Source organism: Drosophila ficusphila, unplaced genomic scaffold, assembly GCF_018152265.1.
Source record: "Drosophila ficusphila isolate 14025-0441.05 unplaced genomic scaffold, ASM1815226v1 contig_607, whole genome shotgun sequence".
NCBI classification, from domain to species: Eukaryota; Metazoa; Arthropoda; class Insecta; order Diptera; family Drosophilidae; genus Drosophila; species Drosophila ficusphila.
In genome coordinates, this window is record NW_025064537.1 from 180441 (window position 1) to 197008 (window position 16568).

Sequence of the window (16568 nt, forward strand, 5' to 3'; positions counted from 1 at the left end):
TGCCCCATCAAGGGTTAAAGCAGCTATCGGCGATCGTTTCATCTCTAAATGTGACCACCGTACTAAGCTGACTCCGCACCAGCGACTAGTGTGACCGTCGTGCAGAAGGGCAAACTGAAATTCAGTTCGACGACGCGAAACCCAAAAATTAAAACTAATTTATTTTAAGTTCGGTGCGGACGAGAATCACAATTGCTGAGCCCAGTGCGTTGCTAGTGGTTCACCTGTTCCGATATCTGCCGCCATCGGTTGTTAACAAGAGAAACAGACCAGCCGCAGCCCGATAACCCGTCCTCAAATCGGAACAAAAGAGAAATTTTTTGCGTGGTCACCAGTCGTCGTTTGTTTCGGGAATCGCCAAACAGAACAGAAATTCGAGGGCCAGGCAGTAAAATGCAATAGCTTAGAGCCGGAACTAAAACCATTTGATTCGTAGCAGGTGAAAGTTGGTTCGGAGGTTCAGGTAAGTGCACCTACATGCCCAGCGCACCCCCCCGATTCCCCACTCGCTCGTTCACTTACCCTTATTATATGGCTCCCGATTATATATCTCGATGCGGTGCACTTCCTCAAATGCGCAGATTACTTTTCCGAGGGAGTGGAGTATGGTCTATTTATTGGTCATTCCGCCCCGATCGGCATCTATTATATAAGGTCGGTTTCCCAGTCCGATTCGCATATGTTATGATATTGTTTACTGCACCTTGCAGTACGCCCTGCTCGATATCTCCCCTTCTATAAATAGTTGCAGCCGTGCATTTTTTGTCAACCTCGGGCGATCTGCATCTGATTTTCGTTTTGAGTTTGTGGCAGGTCAGTTGTCCTGGTCCCCAGATACGATACGATATGATATGTGTGTGCAACCTCCTAGTGCGTAGTTGATCACAAAGAAAAATGTAACACCAATCCCATCCATCTGGTTCTTGTCTCCTCTTGAACTTGACGTTGACCGCTGGACTTTGTTTTCTTTTTATTTTTTATATATTTGTCGACTGCGCGTGCTTTTGTTTGGTTCATTAACCCACATCATTGCCTCTCGATTTTGCAGGAGAAGAAGCGGCGGAAAAACTACGCCACAAACAAACAAAAACAGAGAGGAAAAACCATTTCGCAGCAACTGCGCATTGTTTCGCAACGCATTTAAGAAATGCCGGAAGAAGAGCCGCCACAAAAGCCCATGGAGGAGGAGGAGGATGAGGATCATGAGTCGGACCAGCAGGATCAGCAGGATCAACTGCCCCAGGGGCAGATTTTAAATCAGCAGCAACAACCAGAGGAGGACAAACCCGAGGAGCAGCCACAACAGCCGGCGGAAACAGTTGTGGTCACCGAATTGTCCGCCGAAGAGGCAAGTATTTAAATTTACCAAAAAGTACAGTATTTGGATTGAACTCAACATAGTATTATTAAAATATTCGAGCTAGAAAACTTAGCTTAAGCTAAGGAAATGTAACCCAGCTGTAATTAAAAATAATGGAACTTAATTATCTAATTACTCTCCACTTTACAGATGCGCGCCCGTCGCCTTCGGACTTTAGCTGCCCGAAGCGGAATTCAGAGTGCTCTGCCACTGACTCCCAGTCCCGAGAAGGCGCCTCGGAAGCAGACCAATGTCTCTAGCGAGTCTCGACTGGTGCGCGAGGCCACGCCCAGCGACAAGGAGGTGTCCATGCCCACACCAGCACCCGCCTGGCCGGAGCTGAGCGGCAAACCGGACATGGATGTGGAGATGAAGTCGGTGGCCTCGACTCCAGTGCAGGATGTGGAAATGACTCCGGCCCTCAGTCTGCCAGCCAACGAGGGCACCAAGAGGAGTGTGCTGCAGAGCTGCAAGATCTCCGCTGGCAATCAAGAAGTGGCCATCGAGTCTCTGGGCAGTCCAACAAAAAGCGCGGAAGAGCAGAACGAGCAGCTGCTCTCCCGCATGCTGAATGCTACGTGGAATGAGTACGGCAGCGGTTCCATCATCTGTGCCCAAAGCGCCAGTTTCCTGGAGCAGCAGCCCAGCCGTCGATTCGACTTCGAGTGCATGGTGTCCAATGTGCTGATGGAGGCAGCTTTAAAGATCTACAACGATGAGCTAAACGAAGGAGAAGGCGGCTCCACTCTGACGGACGATAAGGAGTTCTCCTCGGCCAAGAAAATTAAATCCGACGATACGGAGGTGCAGGAGATCCTGGCCAATGCGGTGGCCACCGGTGGAGCAGCAGCCACCGAAGAAACAGCAGCGGGCGGAGCACCTGGCCCGATGGAGACGGCGAGCAGCGAAGCTGGAGGTTCCTGCGTGGCGCCATCGGTGCTTAGCATCGTGACCACCACCAAGCACCGCGTGATGCTCTACTTGATTCGCTGCTACCAGAACTACCAGGAGGAGTGCGCCCGCAAGACGGCACAAACCCAGCCAGCACTGCAGTTGGCCTTCGAGCAGGTGATGCGCATGGCCGTCCTCGTGCTCACCGATCGCATCCACCAGAATCTCAACGGTCACATGGATCAGTCGACTCTGCTGGAGCTGATGTACATGGACAAGGTGAGCGAGTCCTTCCTCATCGACCTGATAGCCCACACGCACCAGGATCGCGATGCCTTCGACACCATTTTCAGTCAGGTGCTGCGCGGCCTCTTCGCCGGAATGCAGCGCAACATCTGCACCTCGAAGATCAGTGTGCAGCAGATCGAGTGGCTGGCCAAGCTGGTCACCATCAAGGTGGGCACTTTGCGGCCCATCGCCGATCTCGTGTCCCGACAGCCCAACTTCCTGCCGCCCATCTGCACAAAGATCTCCGGACGGGAAATAGTTAAGTGCAGCTTCCTGGGACCCTTTCTCTCCGTCTCGCTGTTCGCCGAGGAGAACGTCAAGTTTGCGGAGTTCAGCACCAAGAACAAGCTCGAAGATGCTGCCAGCTCCCGCTTGCGATGGGTGAGTGTATTTCCTTTAAAGGTTATCTTGTTTGTCTTCAAACAGAGATAGAATCTCTTTTGGTTTTGCCTTCTCTGATGATTTATACTGCATCTAATTTGTTTGTTTTAAATCTTAAAAGCTAAATTAAGAAAAAAATATTTATCTTTAACTTGAAACTATACATTGCATGCTTTATAATCAATGATTATTTTTAAGTGCGAACTACCTTTACTGATTTGTAATTTCTATCATTTTAGGAACTCCACGCGATGCGCACTCACCTGCACGTTGTTTTCCACGCGCTGTGTGTGAATGCCAGCAGTCGTCCCAAAACCCTGGAGTACATCTCCAGAATTCTTCTCCACAACGATCGCCGCGTGCAGTTCGCCAGCGACGAAAAGCTGCTAGCCAGAGACGGATTTGTGATTAACCTGATGAGCGTGCTGCAGCAGCTGTCGGTGAAGATCAAGCTGGACCGCATCGAGCCGAACTTCCACTACTACAAGAACTCCTTGGTGAACATCGAGCAGGACACGAAGATCCGGTATAGCGAGGAGGAGTACCGCAACTTCCTGGCCCGCGACTTCAGCGAGCCCGTGGAGAACGCCAACTTCCAGACGCAGTGCTGGTTCCTCACCCTGCAGGCCCACCATCTCGGCTATCTGCCCGCCATCCAGCGCTACCGACAGAAGGTGCGCGCCATCAAGGAGCTGCAGAAGCTCATCGACGAGCTGGATCGCACCAAGCCGCATTGGGTCAACTCCCGCTACGCCAACCGCAACAATCAGTTCAAGGAGCGCTGGGAGAAGCAGCTGCGCAAGCTGAATCGGTGGGTGCTTCATAACTCCACCTTAATTCTTATCTGTGACTCATACAAATTTTGGCAATGAATCACCGCCATTTTTTGTCTAGTCACCCAAGTTGAAGCATTAAGTGTCTCTTTTTCAAACCAAAAGACTATGAATCTAAACATAAATATTTACCAATTCAAGGTCAAAAACCTGCAGCGAGATAACGCTCTTGGATCCCGCTCTGCTCCAGCGCTGCACGGAATTCTACTCCACTGTGTGCGAATTCATGCTGTACCAGTTCGAGGGACGCCCGATCGAGGGACCCTTCATCTCCAAGCTGCCCGTGCAGCAGCTGAAGCCAACGGATGCATTTTCCGCACTGCCCGAGTGGTACATCGACGACATCGCCGAGTTCATTCTGTTCACCATGCAGCACGCCAACGTGGACATCCGCCAGGGCATCGACCACTCGATCATCACCTGGCTGCTGACCTGCGTCTGCGCCTCGCATCTCATCAAGAACCCCTATGTGACTGCCAAGCTGGTCGAGGTGATGTTTGTGTTCTCCCTGAAGCCAGCCAATTCGGTCAACACAGCGGTACGTTCCGGTTTCAATGGGTTAATGACTCTACTTAATATTATTTTTTTTTTATTGTCCAAACAGATGTGGAATCATGAGCTGGCTCAAAACGCCCTGGTCAGCGCCCTGATGAGATTCTATGTCGACGTAGAGACAACCGGCCAAAGCACTGAGTTTTACGATAAGTTTACCATTAGGTAAGCACGCCAAAACCCCCAAAAGAACTTTAAACTTTTTCCCAAGAATGTGATATAAAATGAGCTACTAAATATTTTACGATCACTAACAGTTTTGCTATAGCTTATCACATATGTATCTTTATTATATTTATATTTTTGTAATTAAATCGTTACGAAAATGTAAATAAAATATAAATGCAATGTTTGCAAATTTATGTATATAACCTACCTAATACTTTCCTTATCTTGAATATATATTTTTACTCCCCTCATTGAACGTTCCTAAAAACAATAGCTAATCCATTATTATCCCATCCACAGATACCATATTAGCCATCTGTTCAAATCCATGTGGGAGAATCCCATCCACCGGCAGGCAGTGATCTGCGAGTCGCGTGTGGGCAATCAGTTCGTGAAGTTTGTCAACATGCTGATGAACGACACCACTTTTCTGCTGGACGAGTGCCTCGAGAACCTGAAGCGCATCCACCAGACCCAGCAGCTGCTGTCGGACAAGGCGAACCTGAGCAAGATGAGCGCCGAGCAGCAGCAGAGCCGACTCACCCAGCTGGCGACGGACGAGCGCCAGTGCCGCTCCTACTTGACACTGGCTCGAGAGACAGTCGATCTGTTTCACTATCTGACAGTGAGTGCAGAATTTAATCAGTGAATTTCCGAAATGTAATCTTGCTATCCCATTCAGAGCGACATCAAGGAGCCGTTCATGCGCGCCGAGCTGGTGGACCGGCTCAGCTCCATGTTGAACTTCAATCTGAAGCAGCTGGCCGGGCCCAAGTGCAACGACCTGAAGGTCAAGAACCCGGCCAAGTACGGCTGGGAGCCACGCAGCCTGCTGGCCCAGATCTTCGACATATATCTCCACCTGGACTGTGATAGATTCGCCGAGGCCTTGGCCGCCGACGAGCGATCCTTCGACCTGCAGATCTGCAACGAGGCAGCGCAGAGGATCAAGCGATTGGCCCTGCGCTCGGCGGTCGAGGTGGAACGCTTCAAGGCGCTCACCCAACGTGCTCACGAAATCTATGGTGGGATTAAGACTTACATTTCCCTTTTAAAAGATTTTAAACTTATTAAAAAAAATCGACTCCCTTGCAGTTACCAACCAACAGACTGAAGATGAATGCGCCGACGCGCCCGACGAGTTCAAGGATCCACTGATGGACACGCTCATGTCGGACCCCGTGGTGCTGCCCTCCGGCACGGTAATGGACCGGGCGATCATCACACGGCACCTGCTCAACAGCTGCACGGACCCCTTCAACCGACAGCCCCTCACCGAGGACATGCTGGTGCCGAACATCGAGCTGAAACAGCGCATCGACGCCTGGCGCAAGGAGCAGCGCGGCAAGCGGAACAACAGCTAAGCCCTGTTCCCAGCCGGCCACGCCCACTCTCCCCACAAACCCTACTGCTACGCCTAGGACTAGTTTAATGTGCAGTTTTAGTGTCTACCTATCTTCTACATACATAATTATAAATATTCTTTGTGCAGGATTTAGTTTATTTGAGGCGCCCGCTTTTTGGGCAGCCCGCAAGCGTCAGTAAACCTTAATCGCCGCTCCCGACGGGATGGCGTCTACTTAGATGTTTGAAAAATACTGAAAATTTTTGCAAATGTTTCGTTTGTTTTCCTTTTTGGTCGCGAAAGGCGATATGATACTGTTCGTTTACCATAAACGTTGTGTGGGTCTTTGGTGATTTACAAAAAGATTGAATTTATTTGCAATTGGATTCACAAATAAAAATAATGAATAAACATTATCATTATGATTTTCTGGAATGGAATTGGAAAAAATGGCTAAGCTATCAAATAAGTTTTTCCACACTTTAAACTGAGTGCAAACCAAAAAGAAGCACTTTAGTGGGTTACCCTTCACTCAAATAAACAATGTCAAGAGGCTTGGCATTTTTGAATATTGAAGTCTATTCACTTGCAGGAATGAAAAGCCCCATATACTAGTCATAGTATTTTGACAGCGATGGTAAGAGGTCGTTATACTGAGCATAAGTATTCTCTTACAGATAAGATAAATATCATCATAAGAGTTAAATCCGTCTGCAATGTCCGTCAAGTCTGTCATGTCCGTCAAGTCCGTCGACTTGTAGTATGTAGAGTTAAGTATAATAGATTAGGTAGTTGACAATCAGCATAAACGATCTCCGGAACTATAGGCTTATTATACCCATTTAACGTCAGCTAACTTGCTTTATATGATTCCGTAGTCCGTCGAGACCGAATGAACTAATGTACGGATGGACAGGTAAAATATCGACGCTAAAACCGAAAGGCGGTCACACGCCAGGATGGTGGGTGTACACGTGGGCGTGGCAGATTAAAAAAACTCGCTTGGCTGCGTATTCACGAATAGATTTCAAATACTCGTATATCATCCAAATTGTTGTAACATAAAAATTCTGGCTAGCACAGATGTAAGTATTCCAGCTCCTATAGTTCCCGTGATATCCACGTTCATACGGTCGACTCGTCTGATGATCCCTAGTGCTTCTATCGACATGGTAAACACTTTGCAACAAAAACCTTTTACTCTATGAGTAGAGGGTATATCAATAACAACAGATTGTTTCATGGGTTTTTATAGATTTTTACAAACTTGGAACTTGTTTCCAATCGTATTCACAAATAAAAGGTAATAAAGCGTACTTCTAACATAAATTATAAAAATATTTTATACTTAAAGCCTAAACGTAGTCATCTCCGAATCCTCTCTAGAGATGTGGGTGCACACGGTTCAGTTAGTAGTAAGTAGTGTTCGTAATCTCGCTCAGTCAGTGGCCGGTTGTCGGTTGGGAAGATCGCGCGAACTACCAGAACGGACACCAGCCAATGTAGCACTGGCAGAGGTTCTCGTTGTCGGTCGCCTGCTTGATGAGCAGGTCCACCTGCTCCTGCTCGTTGACGCTCGCCTGCGTCTGGAAGTCGGTGCCCGTTAGCTTGCACTTCACCCGCTTGATCACCTGGCTGGCCTTGCTGTTCGTCTCGTCCACGACGTTGTTGTGCAGGCCGCCCTGCTGCAGCGTGGGATCGTAGGGCTTGGACTTGGACATGGGCAGCGAGTCCTCCACCGAGTTGCTGAGGCTGTCCTGCATTCCGGAGCCGCCTCTTCCGCCGCCCGGCGCACCCGCTCCGGCCGCCGCGTCGTTGCCCTTCTTGTCTACGTCGAGCAGACGCCAGTTGAGCAGCGGATCGTAGACGAAGGCCTCCAGCACTGCCATCAGGGAGTCCTTGTTGCGGCGGAGCACCAGCATCACGCTCTCGCAGGTGCGTCGGTAGGTGCCCTCGATGCCGGTCACCTCCATGGCCTTGATCAGCATCCGGGTGAGGCGGAACGGGATCTTCTCGGGGAACTTCTCGCGCGTCATGGCCACCTCGAAGCAGTCGCCGAAATCGATGTGCAGAATCTTCCCGCTCATGCGGTCCAGCATGAGGTTCGACGGATGACGATCGCCCAGGCCGAGGATGTAGCCCACCATCGACATGACGGCCAGGGAGCGGGTGTAGTTGTTCCTCCGCTCGAACCACAGCTCCGAGGACGGCGACTTGAGCCACAGCAACTTGGCCAGATCGTCGCCCTGCGTCTTGCCCAGCGCGTACTCGAACACCTCGATCTTCTGCATCAGCGTGAGGTGGTCGTAGTCCTGCGCAAAGTTGAGCATGGTCCGGTGCTCCTGGTTCAGCGGTACCTTCTTCTTGTCCCGGTAGTCCCGGATCAGAGTGTGCAGGGTGTCGCAGTGCGGTACCCAGCCAATCAGGCCGGAATTGGTGCTGAGCGGGATCACCGCGTACCGCTGGATGGCCAGGTTCCGCCGGAACGTGTCGGGGTCGTCCAGCAGCAGGGTGTTCACCAGCGAGAAGAGCTGCATCACGCGCTCGTCCTGACGGAGATCCTCGTGGCCCTTGAGCAGGTACATGTAGTCCTTGCCGTTGGAGCCGCGAATGCACAGCTTTCGAGGACGCTGCTTGGATGTGATAACCTTTAAAGGGAATACAAATTGTCAATAATCATGAACTTTGATTGATTAATGTGCGTTATTCCCACCTGCAGGTTGGTTTTAATGTGACTAATACGAATTAGCTCCTGGCCCGGATTGTAGGAGCCCGGAACGGCCAACTCGAGGTCCTTGCAGGTCATCAGCTTGGGCGAGACGTACGGCAGCTCCAGCGAGGTGAGCTGCGGCAGCTGGCGCGAGATCTTCTGGAAGACGTGGTAGTAGATGTCCCAGGCCCGGTCCAGGTCCATGACCACCGCCGACGTCTTGTAGCGCTGCGACCACTCGTACGCCTCCGTGAGCTCGCGTCCGTAGGCCTGCGAGAAGGAGGTCTCCTTGAGCGTCTGCGGCCCCCTGTCCAACATGGCGTGCAGCGGCTCCAGGATCTCGAACATGCCCTTCACGTTGCGATCGCCGAAGTAGAGGCGCGACGCCTCCTCCAGTCCCTCGTGCCACTGCTCGTGCCAGAGGATCGCCACGCGGATCAGCTCCTCGCTGCACATGACCGCCTGCTCCACCAAGGTGGGCGAGTGCTTGCGCATCGAGTCGAGGATCTTGAAGGCGGCGGTCCTGCGCGCCAGCGACGCCGACTTGGAAGCCACCGTCAGCGGGTAGACCAGCGCCTGCGGGTGATTCTTGCCGATGTCCATGAGCAGCTGGTGGATCAGCTGACCCACCAAGCGGCGGTGCGTGTCGATGCGGGCAATCAGCTGCGGGATGACCTGCAGCCAGGTGTTAATCTCGATCAGCTTCATGCCGGAGAGCAGCGCCTCGTACACCTCAGCATGGTTGCCGTAGTCGAACCACAGGGTCAGCAGACGCAGCGTGTCCTGCAGGGAGTTGCCCTTGATGAGGCTGATCGAGCGGAAGAAGCCCTGGACCGCCGGCACCGCGTACTGCTGGATGATCAGCATATCGCTGTCCAGGCCCAGACCCATGGACATGCCCATGTTGGCGCCCGCCGGCTGCTGCTTGTCCAGCGCCGACTTCTGCGCCTGCACCACCTTGAAGTTCATGTACGCCCAGAGGTGCCAGGCCTTGTACCAGTTGGGATCGTAGCTGGTGGCCTTCTCGAAGCACTCGAGGGCGCCGGGTATCGCCTCCGGGCCGAGCTTGTCCTGCAGCTTGTTCTGCCAGGTGGCCAGCCGGAGGTAGCAGCGCGCCATCAGCCGCTGGTCCTGCTGCTTGAGCGCCTCCGGCGGCAGGCAGCTCAGCTCCTGGCTGTAGGTGTTCACGAAGAGGCGCAGCTGGTGGTAGGCGTTCTTCAGGTCCTTGTTGGCCGCCATGTACTTGGTGTAGGCGTAGGTCACTTGGGGTTGATTGCACGGCAGCGGCTCGTCGGGACTCAGCTCGGGATCGGTGCCCAGCAGCATCACCAGGGTCTTGTGCGACAGGTGCAGGGAGCCGCTCTTCCTGCACAGGCTCGCGTACTTCAGCCAGGTGTGGATGTCGTCGTGCGGCTTCACCACCAGCGAGTGCACCTGGATGATGCGGCGCCAGTCCTCCACCAGGCGCTGGCCACCCTGCAGCCGCTTCCACCACATCGTCTTCAGGGGCTCCCTTCGCTCGGGGATCAGCTTGTACTGAATAACCTCCTCCAGCTCCGCGAGCATCTGGACGCACACCATGGCGCCGTAGGCTCGTTCGTATGATTCGCCCGCCATGGACGTGAGTTCCGTGTCCAGGAGATCCCTGGTCTCGTCTATCAGGCGCTGCGCCGTCTCGAAGTCGTCGTGGTGCACCGCCAGCACTGCTCGATAGTAGCTGCCATCCTGGGTGTCCTCCGGTATGCACCGCACGTACTCCCGCATCGCCTCCCAATCCTGGAGACCCCAGGCAGCCACCGCGGCCAGGGGGCTCGCCCGCGCCTTCGTCTCCGTGGTGAAGGACTCCCACTTGTCCTTCGTCACATTGCTCAGCTCCGACCAGTCGCCGAGCGCCTCCAGACAGCGCATGTGTCCCAGGCGGGCCTCCAGGTCCGTGGAGTCTTCGAATAGATCCTTCTCGTAGTGCTCCAGTGCCTCGTCCCAGTTGTGCAGCTTCTCGTACCACCTGCCCTGGACCTTCAGGTCCTTGACTGCCTTGCGATAGGTGGTCAGCAGACCTTCGGCCGCCTCCCGCTGCTGCAGCTTGTTGTTGATCAGCAGCAGGGACTCCAGCACCTGCGGATCCTTGCGCGGCAGGAACTCCTCCTCCTTGTAGCGCAGAGCCTTGGCGTACGCCCTGCACGCCAACGCCCGAGTGCCGAGCAGCTTGGTCTCGATCGGAATGGGGTCGCGATCGCAGTGCTCCATGAACTCCGCCAGATTGAGGATCGTCTGCGTGATCTCCGGCATGTCGGTGACCTGCAGGGCCTGGATCAGGGACTGCGTTAGCTCGGACTTTAGGTCCTGCGAGAGCTCCGTCCAGCAGGAGATAAATGCGGCGTTGAAGAGGTCGCGCAGCAGCGTATCGTACTCCTGGGCCAGCGAGCGACAGGCTCTCAGCGCGTGCGAGGGCGACTCCTTGAGCAGCCCGATCGACAGCCGCTTCAGCCACTCCACCCAGTCGTCCTTGGAGACGCGACGGGTCACCTGCCACGCCGTTCGCAGTTCGTTTGTTGTCACCTGCAAAGCGATAAAACACAATGTTAGATCACATCCCTTATTAATTAATTATTGTAATTCTAACCAACCTGCAAGTTCTTGATATTGCTATTCCTATCCGTCACAAAGGGCTCGTTGTTCTTGATCTTAGCCGGCCGCAGTCCGGACTCCCCGGCGCCGAGCGAGTCCGCCAGCGTGCTGTTCGACTGGATGCGGCTGAGCAGCTTCTCGTACTCGGGATCCGCGATGCGGTGCTTGTTCAGCGTGCGCTGCACCATGGGTACGAACACCAGGTACTTCTTGCCCAGCTGCTTGACCAGCGAGCGCAGCGTGATCATCGCCTGATCGCGCAGCTCCGGCTCAGCGTCCAGCACCCGAACCAGCGGATGGATGATGCGCGAGGAGAAGTCGGTGAAGTCCAGCTGGCAGGCCAGATTGTTGATTGTCTCCAGGGCCACCATGGACACCTGCTGCGGCACGTAGGGCGAGTCGAAGAGCTTGACGATCGGCGGCAGAATCAGCGGCAGATAGTAGCCCAAGGTGCTGCCGAACTTTTGCAGAGCTTGGAGCAGCCGCCGCGTGACCATTCGGTCCTTGGAGTTGTCGTGCTGCAGCACTCGCAGGATCTGCGGAATCAGCTCCGCCAGATAGTCCCGGAACTCGCAGCCCAGGGCCACGGCAATCTGCTCGATCAGATTGATCAGAGTGTTCTGCAGCGGCGTGTTGATGGTCCAGAACTCCTTGATCAGCTTGAAGATATCACCCATGTAGCTGATGATGTGCAGCTTCACGAAGGCCACCAGAATGGCCAGCTGCTGGAACAGGAACTCCCGCAGATTGTTGTCCGCCGTGCGCACATTGTCCAGCAGATTGGGAAGCACCTGGGCCAAGTAGGGCACGCACTTGATGCCCAGGCTCTGGAAGATGAAGGTCACCGCCTGGACCACGCTGGTGTGTCGCGTGCTCAGCGTGGGATCGCGCAGGATCCGCATCAGGGCAGCGATGGCCACAGCTGGATAGTACTCGTCCAGAGCGTTGCCCATATTGACCAGAAGCTCCGCCGTGGAGATGTCCTGGCTCTCGTCCACCTTGCCGTCGGAGTAGGCGATCAGCACATTGTCCTTTTGGCTGTCGATCAGACCCTTGTTCATCTTGTGCTTGTACGGATCCATGGCGCCCAACAAGCCCAGCACTCGGATCGTTTCCCTTCGAATGGAGCGCCGCTGTTCCGTTTTCAGGAAGTTGATCAGGATGTCGATGAGCACGGGGTACTTGTGGTACGGGCTCACCACCCTGCCCGTTGCACTGATCAGCTGGCCCAAGGTCCACAGCGCCACTCCGCGCTTGTCCGGACTGCCAGCATCGCCGAGCATCTCCAGCAAAATGGAGAGCAGGTCGTCTGCCCAGAGTTCCATTTCATCGGAGCCGCCGTTCACCTCCGCCAGATCGCCAATCGTGCGAAGCACATTCAGGATGACTCCCGGATTCGATTCCGGTTCGTGCAGCTTGGGCACCAAAGCCTTCAGGATCGGATTCATGTAGGAGGATATCAGCCTGGGCGTGCTGATCACCAGATGATCCAGCATCTTCGCACTCTGCTCCTTGTTCCGACTCATTCCCGAGTACTTTAGGTCCGTGATCAACTCGATCATGGTGGTCCGCAACTTGGGCATCACATAGGCCGGGTTCATGGAGGACAATCTTCCAATGGTGACCATGGCCAGCTCCCGGATCTCAAAGATCTCGTCGTGCAGGGTGATAAATAGCGAATTTAGCGACTCCGGCTGCGCGAGCTTCGCATCGAAGGTCTCGTCCAGCGAGCGGAGGATGGTTATCCGCACGTTGCAGTCCATGTCCGTGATGGCGACCATGAGCAGGCGCTCTATCACGTAGGAGACCGTATCGCTGAGGGTCTTCGAGTTCTCCATACTCTCCGACGATTGCACTGCAAGCTTGAGGAGACGTGTGCAGGTCTGCACCGCCTCTAGGCGAATTTCTTGCTGTTCGTGTACAATGAAATAGTCAGCGCAACTACAAGACAAAGATGTTATTAATATTGTTTTTAAGGAGAAGGATCTAGACTGTTCTGTATTGGCTCACCGTTGAACAAAGTCCAGCATGTTCTGCTCCTCAAAGTTGAAGGTGCCCAGTGTTTTGAGGGCCAGCACGGTGGTGGCTCCGTCGGCGTTCTGCATCATCAGCGACGCATCGATGGCGATCGGTGGCAAGGTGTTGTACGGAAGGGTGACTAGCTTGTTCATCAGCACCTGGGAGAGGATTCCGATCAGTCCGTCTGTGATGGCGGTCTTTAGCTGCGGCACGTTCTCCGAAAGTTCCCTCAGGCAAACTGTTAAGGCAGGCGAGAGACCGGTGTAGAACATCTGCTCGAGGATATCCTTAACATCGTCGGCTATCGCCGAATCAACGGCGTGCGCAAGGAGCGTGATGCAGGCAAAGACAGCAGGATCCACTGGCACCTTCCGTTTGCTGGTCAAATCCTTGGCGGGCAGAGCGAGCTTTATGCTGCCCATGATGCCGGATAGGTGACTCTCAATCGCATCCTGCACGGCCACAGCCATGTAGCCGATCGTAATGTACGCCACCGTGCGATCCTTCTCCTTGCCACGCAGGATCAGCATTAGATGGGAAACGCAGGTCTGCAGATACTTCTCCACGAACACCTCGCGGTTGAAGGCCGCCAGTCGCGGCAGGATTTGCAACAGAGCCTGCTGCACATAAGGTGACTTTGAGGAGCGCTGTTCCAGCACATTGTCGCAGATGGTTATGTAGTGCTCCTGGAGGATCTCGTGCGCGTAGGCGGACTCCAAGACGTTGTGCTGCGGGAAGTCAAGCAATTTAGTTGATTCTGTGTTTAAGTTGCAAAATTCTTACTCTACTTAAAAAAAAGGACGTGTTAAAGAAAATGGAAAACTTAAAAGATGATTCGAATTATAACTAATAGCAAAAATTCGTTAATTTCCTAATCATCTATCAATCTGAAGTTAAGTATGTGATTCGTTTAACAAAATTTACGTATGTTAACTACATCGTAAACAAAAATCCTTCACACTTTCTAATACAAGTAATTAGAACTTTCTGCTTTTGCACACAAACTTGAAATACTGAAGGTACTATTGTTTTCAAGCTAGATTTAACGTACCTCGTAAAATAATATAAACAAAACAAACAAATACATTCGTGTGTGGGGATATTGATCGTTAGACTCACGCTCGCGAACTTGGCCACTCCGTTGTGCTGCTCGCCCTCGCCCAAGTGCGTCTGGGTGCTGCCGAGCTTGTCGATGAAGGGCACTTTCAAGCGCGGCACCAGTGTGTTCAGCTGGGAGCCCATGCCCGACGAGCTGCTGGCCTCCAGGAACTTGTTGTGCTGCGCCTTGGGAAACAACGTCTTGAGGGATGTGTAGCACTTCTCCCAAGTGGCGTTGGCACTCCGGAAGAGCTCGTTGAAGACGATAAGGCCGCCGTGAATGCGATCGTCTCGGGTCATGCCCTTCGTTTCCTTGCCAGTTGTCACATCAGCACTGAAGCTGGCATTTGCCTCTTCGTAGCAGATCTTGTACCACTGCGGCTCGCTCGACTGTTTCCTACTCTCTCGCTGCGCGGTGACAATTAGGGCCGCCCTCAACGCCTCGCCTGCGGACTCCCGAATGGCAGGTTTGGGATCGAAGATGGCGTTGAAGATGACCTCGAAGAAGGTCAGGATGTGCTGGTAGAAGTACGTCGGCAAGGCGATGGCCAGCTCGCGGAGAATAAAGACTGCAGCGTGCCGACGGTACTGAAAACATAAACATTTTTATTATAATCTTCTTTGGGAGATCAATCTCGTAATATTTGGATTTTTGGAGCTTTGTTATAATATTTATGAGCCCCCAGCAACTTGCTTTTAGAGGGGCTTGCTTTGAAATAAAAAGAGAGAATGCCATGGTCCTAACAACTTCTCAGATAAATAAGGTCGGCTTTTAAGAAACATAATACGATTTTTCTCAGGAATTTTAACTTCTAGAAAAAAGTTTTCTTGCATAAGGGATAAATAGTTATCTTCAGCATATTCCCAGAAGTTGTTTCTCGTTATTTACCTCTTGTCTCTCGCCCCTGAGCACTTCGAAGGCCTTTTTGATGTCAAAGTCAAAGGAATCGGCGCCCTTGGAAGTGGGCATGTTGGCCAGTTTAACAAGGGAGCGGGCGGCAATCTCCATGACGGATACATCGTTGATGAGGAGCAGATCTCGAAGACGGTTCAGATACGGCGAGATGCCCTTCCTGGCCGTCAGGCTGCCCTCGCAGTTGATCAGGCACTCTAAAAGGGACAACAGTTAATCCTCGCGTGAAACACTGGTGTCCCAGGAACTCACTCATCGCTAGGGCACCGCCCTTCTTCTCGTTGATGTCGGCCGCATTCACCATGGTGAAGATGTGGTGGTCGAACTCGTCAAAGAACTGCGCCAGCTCCTCCTGGGACATCTCGCGCAGCTCCGTCTTCACGTAGAAGAGCAGATCCTGGGTGGCCTTGTTCTGGACATTTCGGTTGCGGGACTTAAGCCCGTTGACGAACTGCTGCACCACCGATGTCGTCGACATGGCTGGGCTGGGAATTGTCGACTAGTTAGAAGGCCTTTTCACTGGCATTTGGGAGGGAGTCAAAAGGTGGAGCAGGTGCATCTGCTCGATGGGTCCGAACTTTAGAGGTTATCTTTTCGTTTGCGCTGAGGCGCAGCACGCACTGTTTCACTGTCCGATCGAAAAGAGTTCATCTGCCGGCACCGGCACCAGAGGATAACACGCGGATGCAAGTCCTTTGCTTGGTTTAATCGCGGTTAAATAAAGTTTTTACGGAAATTATTTGCAGCCGCTGCCGATAAATGAATGCAGTGTGACCATTCGCGGTGGATGCGGAATTACATGATGGAACTGCCGCTCTTGTGTTTATCGAAAAAGCAGTAGATTATATTAAGTGTATTCCTTTGTCCTCAAATTGTTTGCTGAACTATTTGACTTTGTTTTATTATTAAAAACCCATGTAAAATCTTAAAGAAGCCAAACTTCCAATTAAGCAAGAGGATTTTAATTTCCATATTATAATCACTTTTTTAAATATTCTTTTAATACTCTCTGTATAGCGCGACGCAAACTGTCCAAGAGTCAAGACTAATCCCTTCGAAGAAAAAAGGAATTCGTTAATTAAGTAATATAAATTACAACATTTTATTTTAATCCATTGAAATAATCTCAAATACTTAAAAATTCTATGATCTGTTGTTATTTGGTTCCATTTTAAACAATTTTGTCATCCTTCAAAATAACTACATATATAGCAGAAAATACAATCGATTTTACAAACATATCCAATAAATGTAAATATTTGAACCATATTTTAAATTTAATTATTTCCAACTGTGTGTTTTGTTATCTTACATTTATTGTTATATTCAAATGACCCAGAAATTTTTTTGATTTTAATTATTTTAAGCCAACTGTGTGTCTT

The 16568-nt window shown here is 52.0% G+C and overlaps 2 protein-coding genes across 2 annotated transcripts; one reads left to right on the top strand and one right to left on the bottom strand.

The window, feature by feature from the left end:
- Positions 1 to 73: 73 nt before the first annotated feature.
- LOC108101385 (ubiquitin conjugation factor E4 B) lies at positions 74 to 6234 on the top strand. The gene is made up of 9 exons (XM_017205703.2): positions 74 to 463; positions 1049 to 1348; positions 1511 to 2920; positions 3160 to 3731; positions 3895 to 4291; positions 4358 to 4470; positions 4774 to 5098; positions 5156 to 5498; positions 5569 to 6234. The coding sequence occupies exons 2-9, from the start codon at positions 1148 to 1150 to the stop codon at positions 5835 to 5837; spliced, it is 3630 nt and encodes a 1209-aa protein (XP_017061192.1). The 5' UTR covers positions 74 to 463; positions 1049 to 1147; the 3' UTR covers positions 5838 to 6234.
- An 824-nt stretch (positions 6235 to 7058) lies between these two features.
- Positions 7059 to 15969, bottom strand: LOC108101378 (serine/threonine-protein kinase Tor). The gene is made up of 7 exons (XM_017205695.2): positions 15439 to 15969; positions 15163 to 15383; positions 14295 to 14861; positions 13167 to 13903; positions 11156 to 13097; positions 8532 to 11087; positions 7059 to 8466 (listed from the first exon to the last, which is right to left on the bottom strand). The coding sequence occupies exons 1-7, from the start codon at positions 15662 to 15664 to the stop codon at positions 7297 to 7299; spliced, it is 7419 nt and encodes a 2472-aa protein (XP_017061184.1). The 5' UTR covers positions 15665 to 15969; the 3' UTR covers positions 7059 to 7296.
- Between the last annotated feature and the right edge of the window lie 599 nt (positions 15970 to 16568).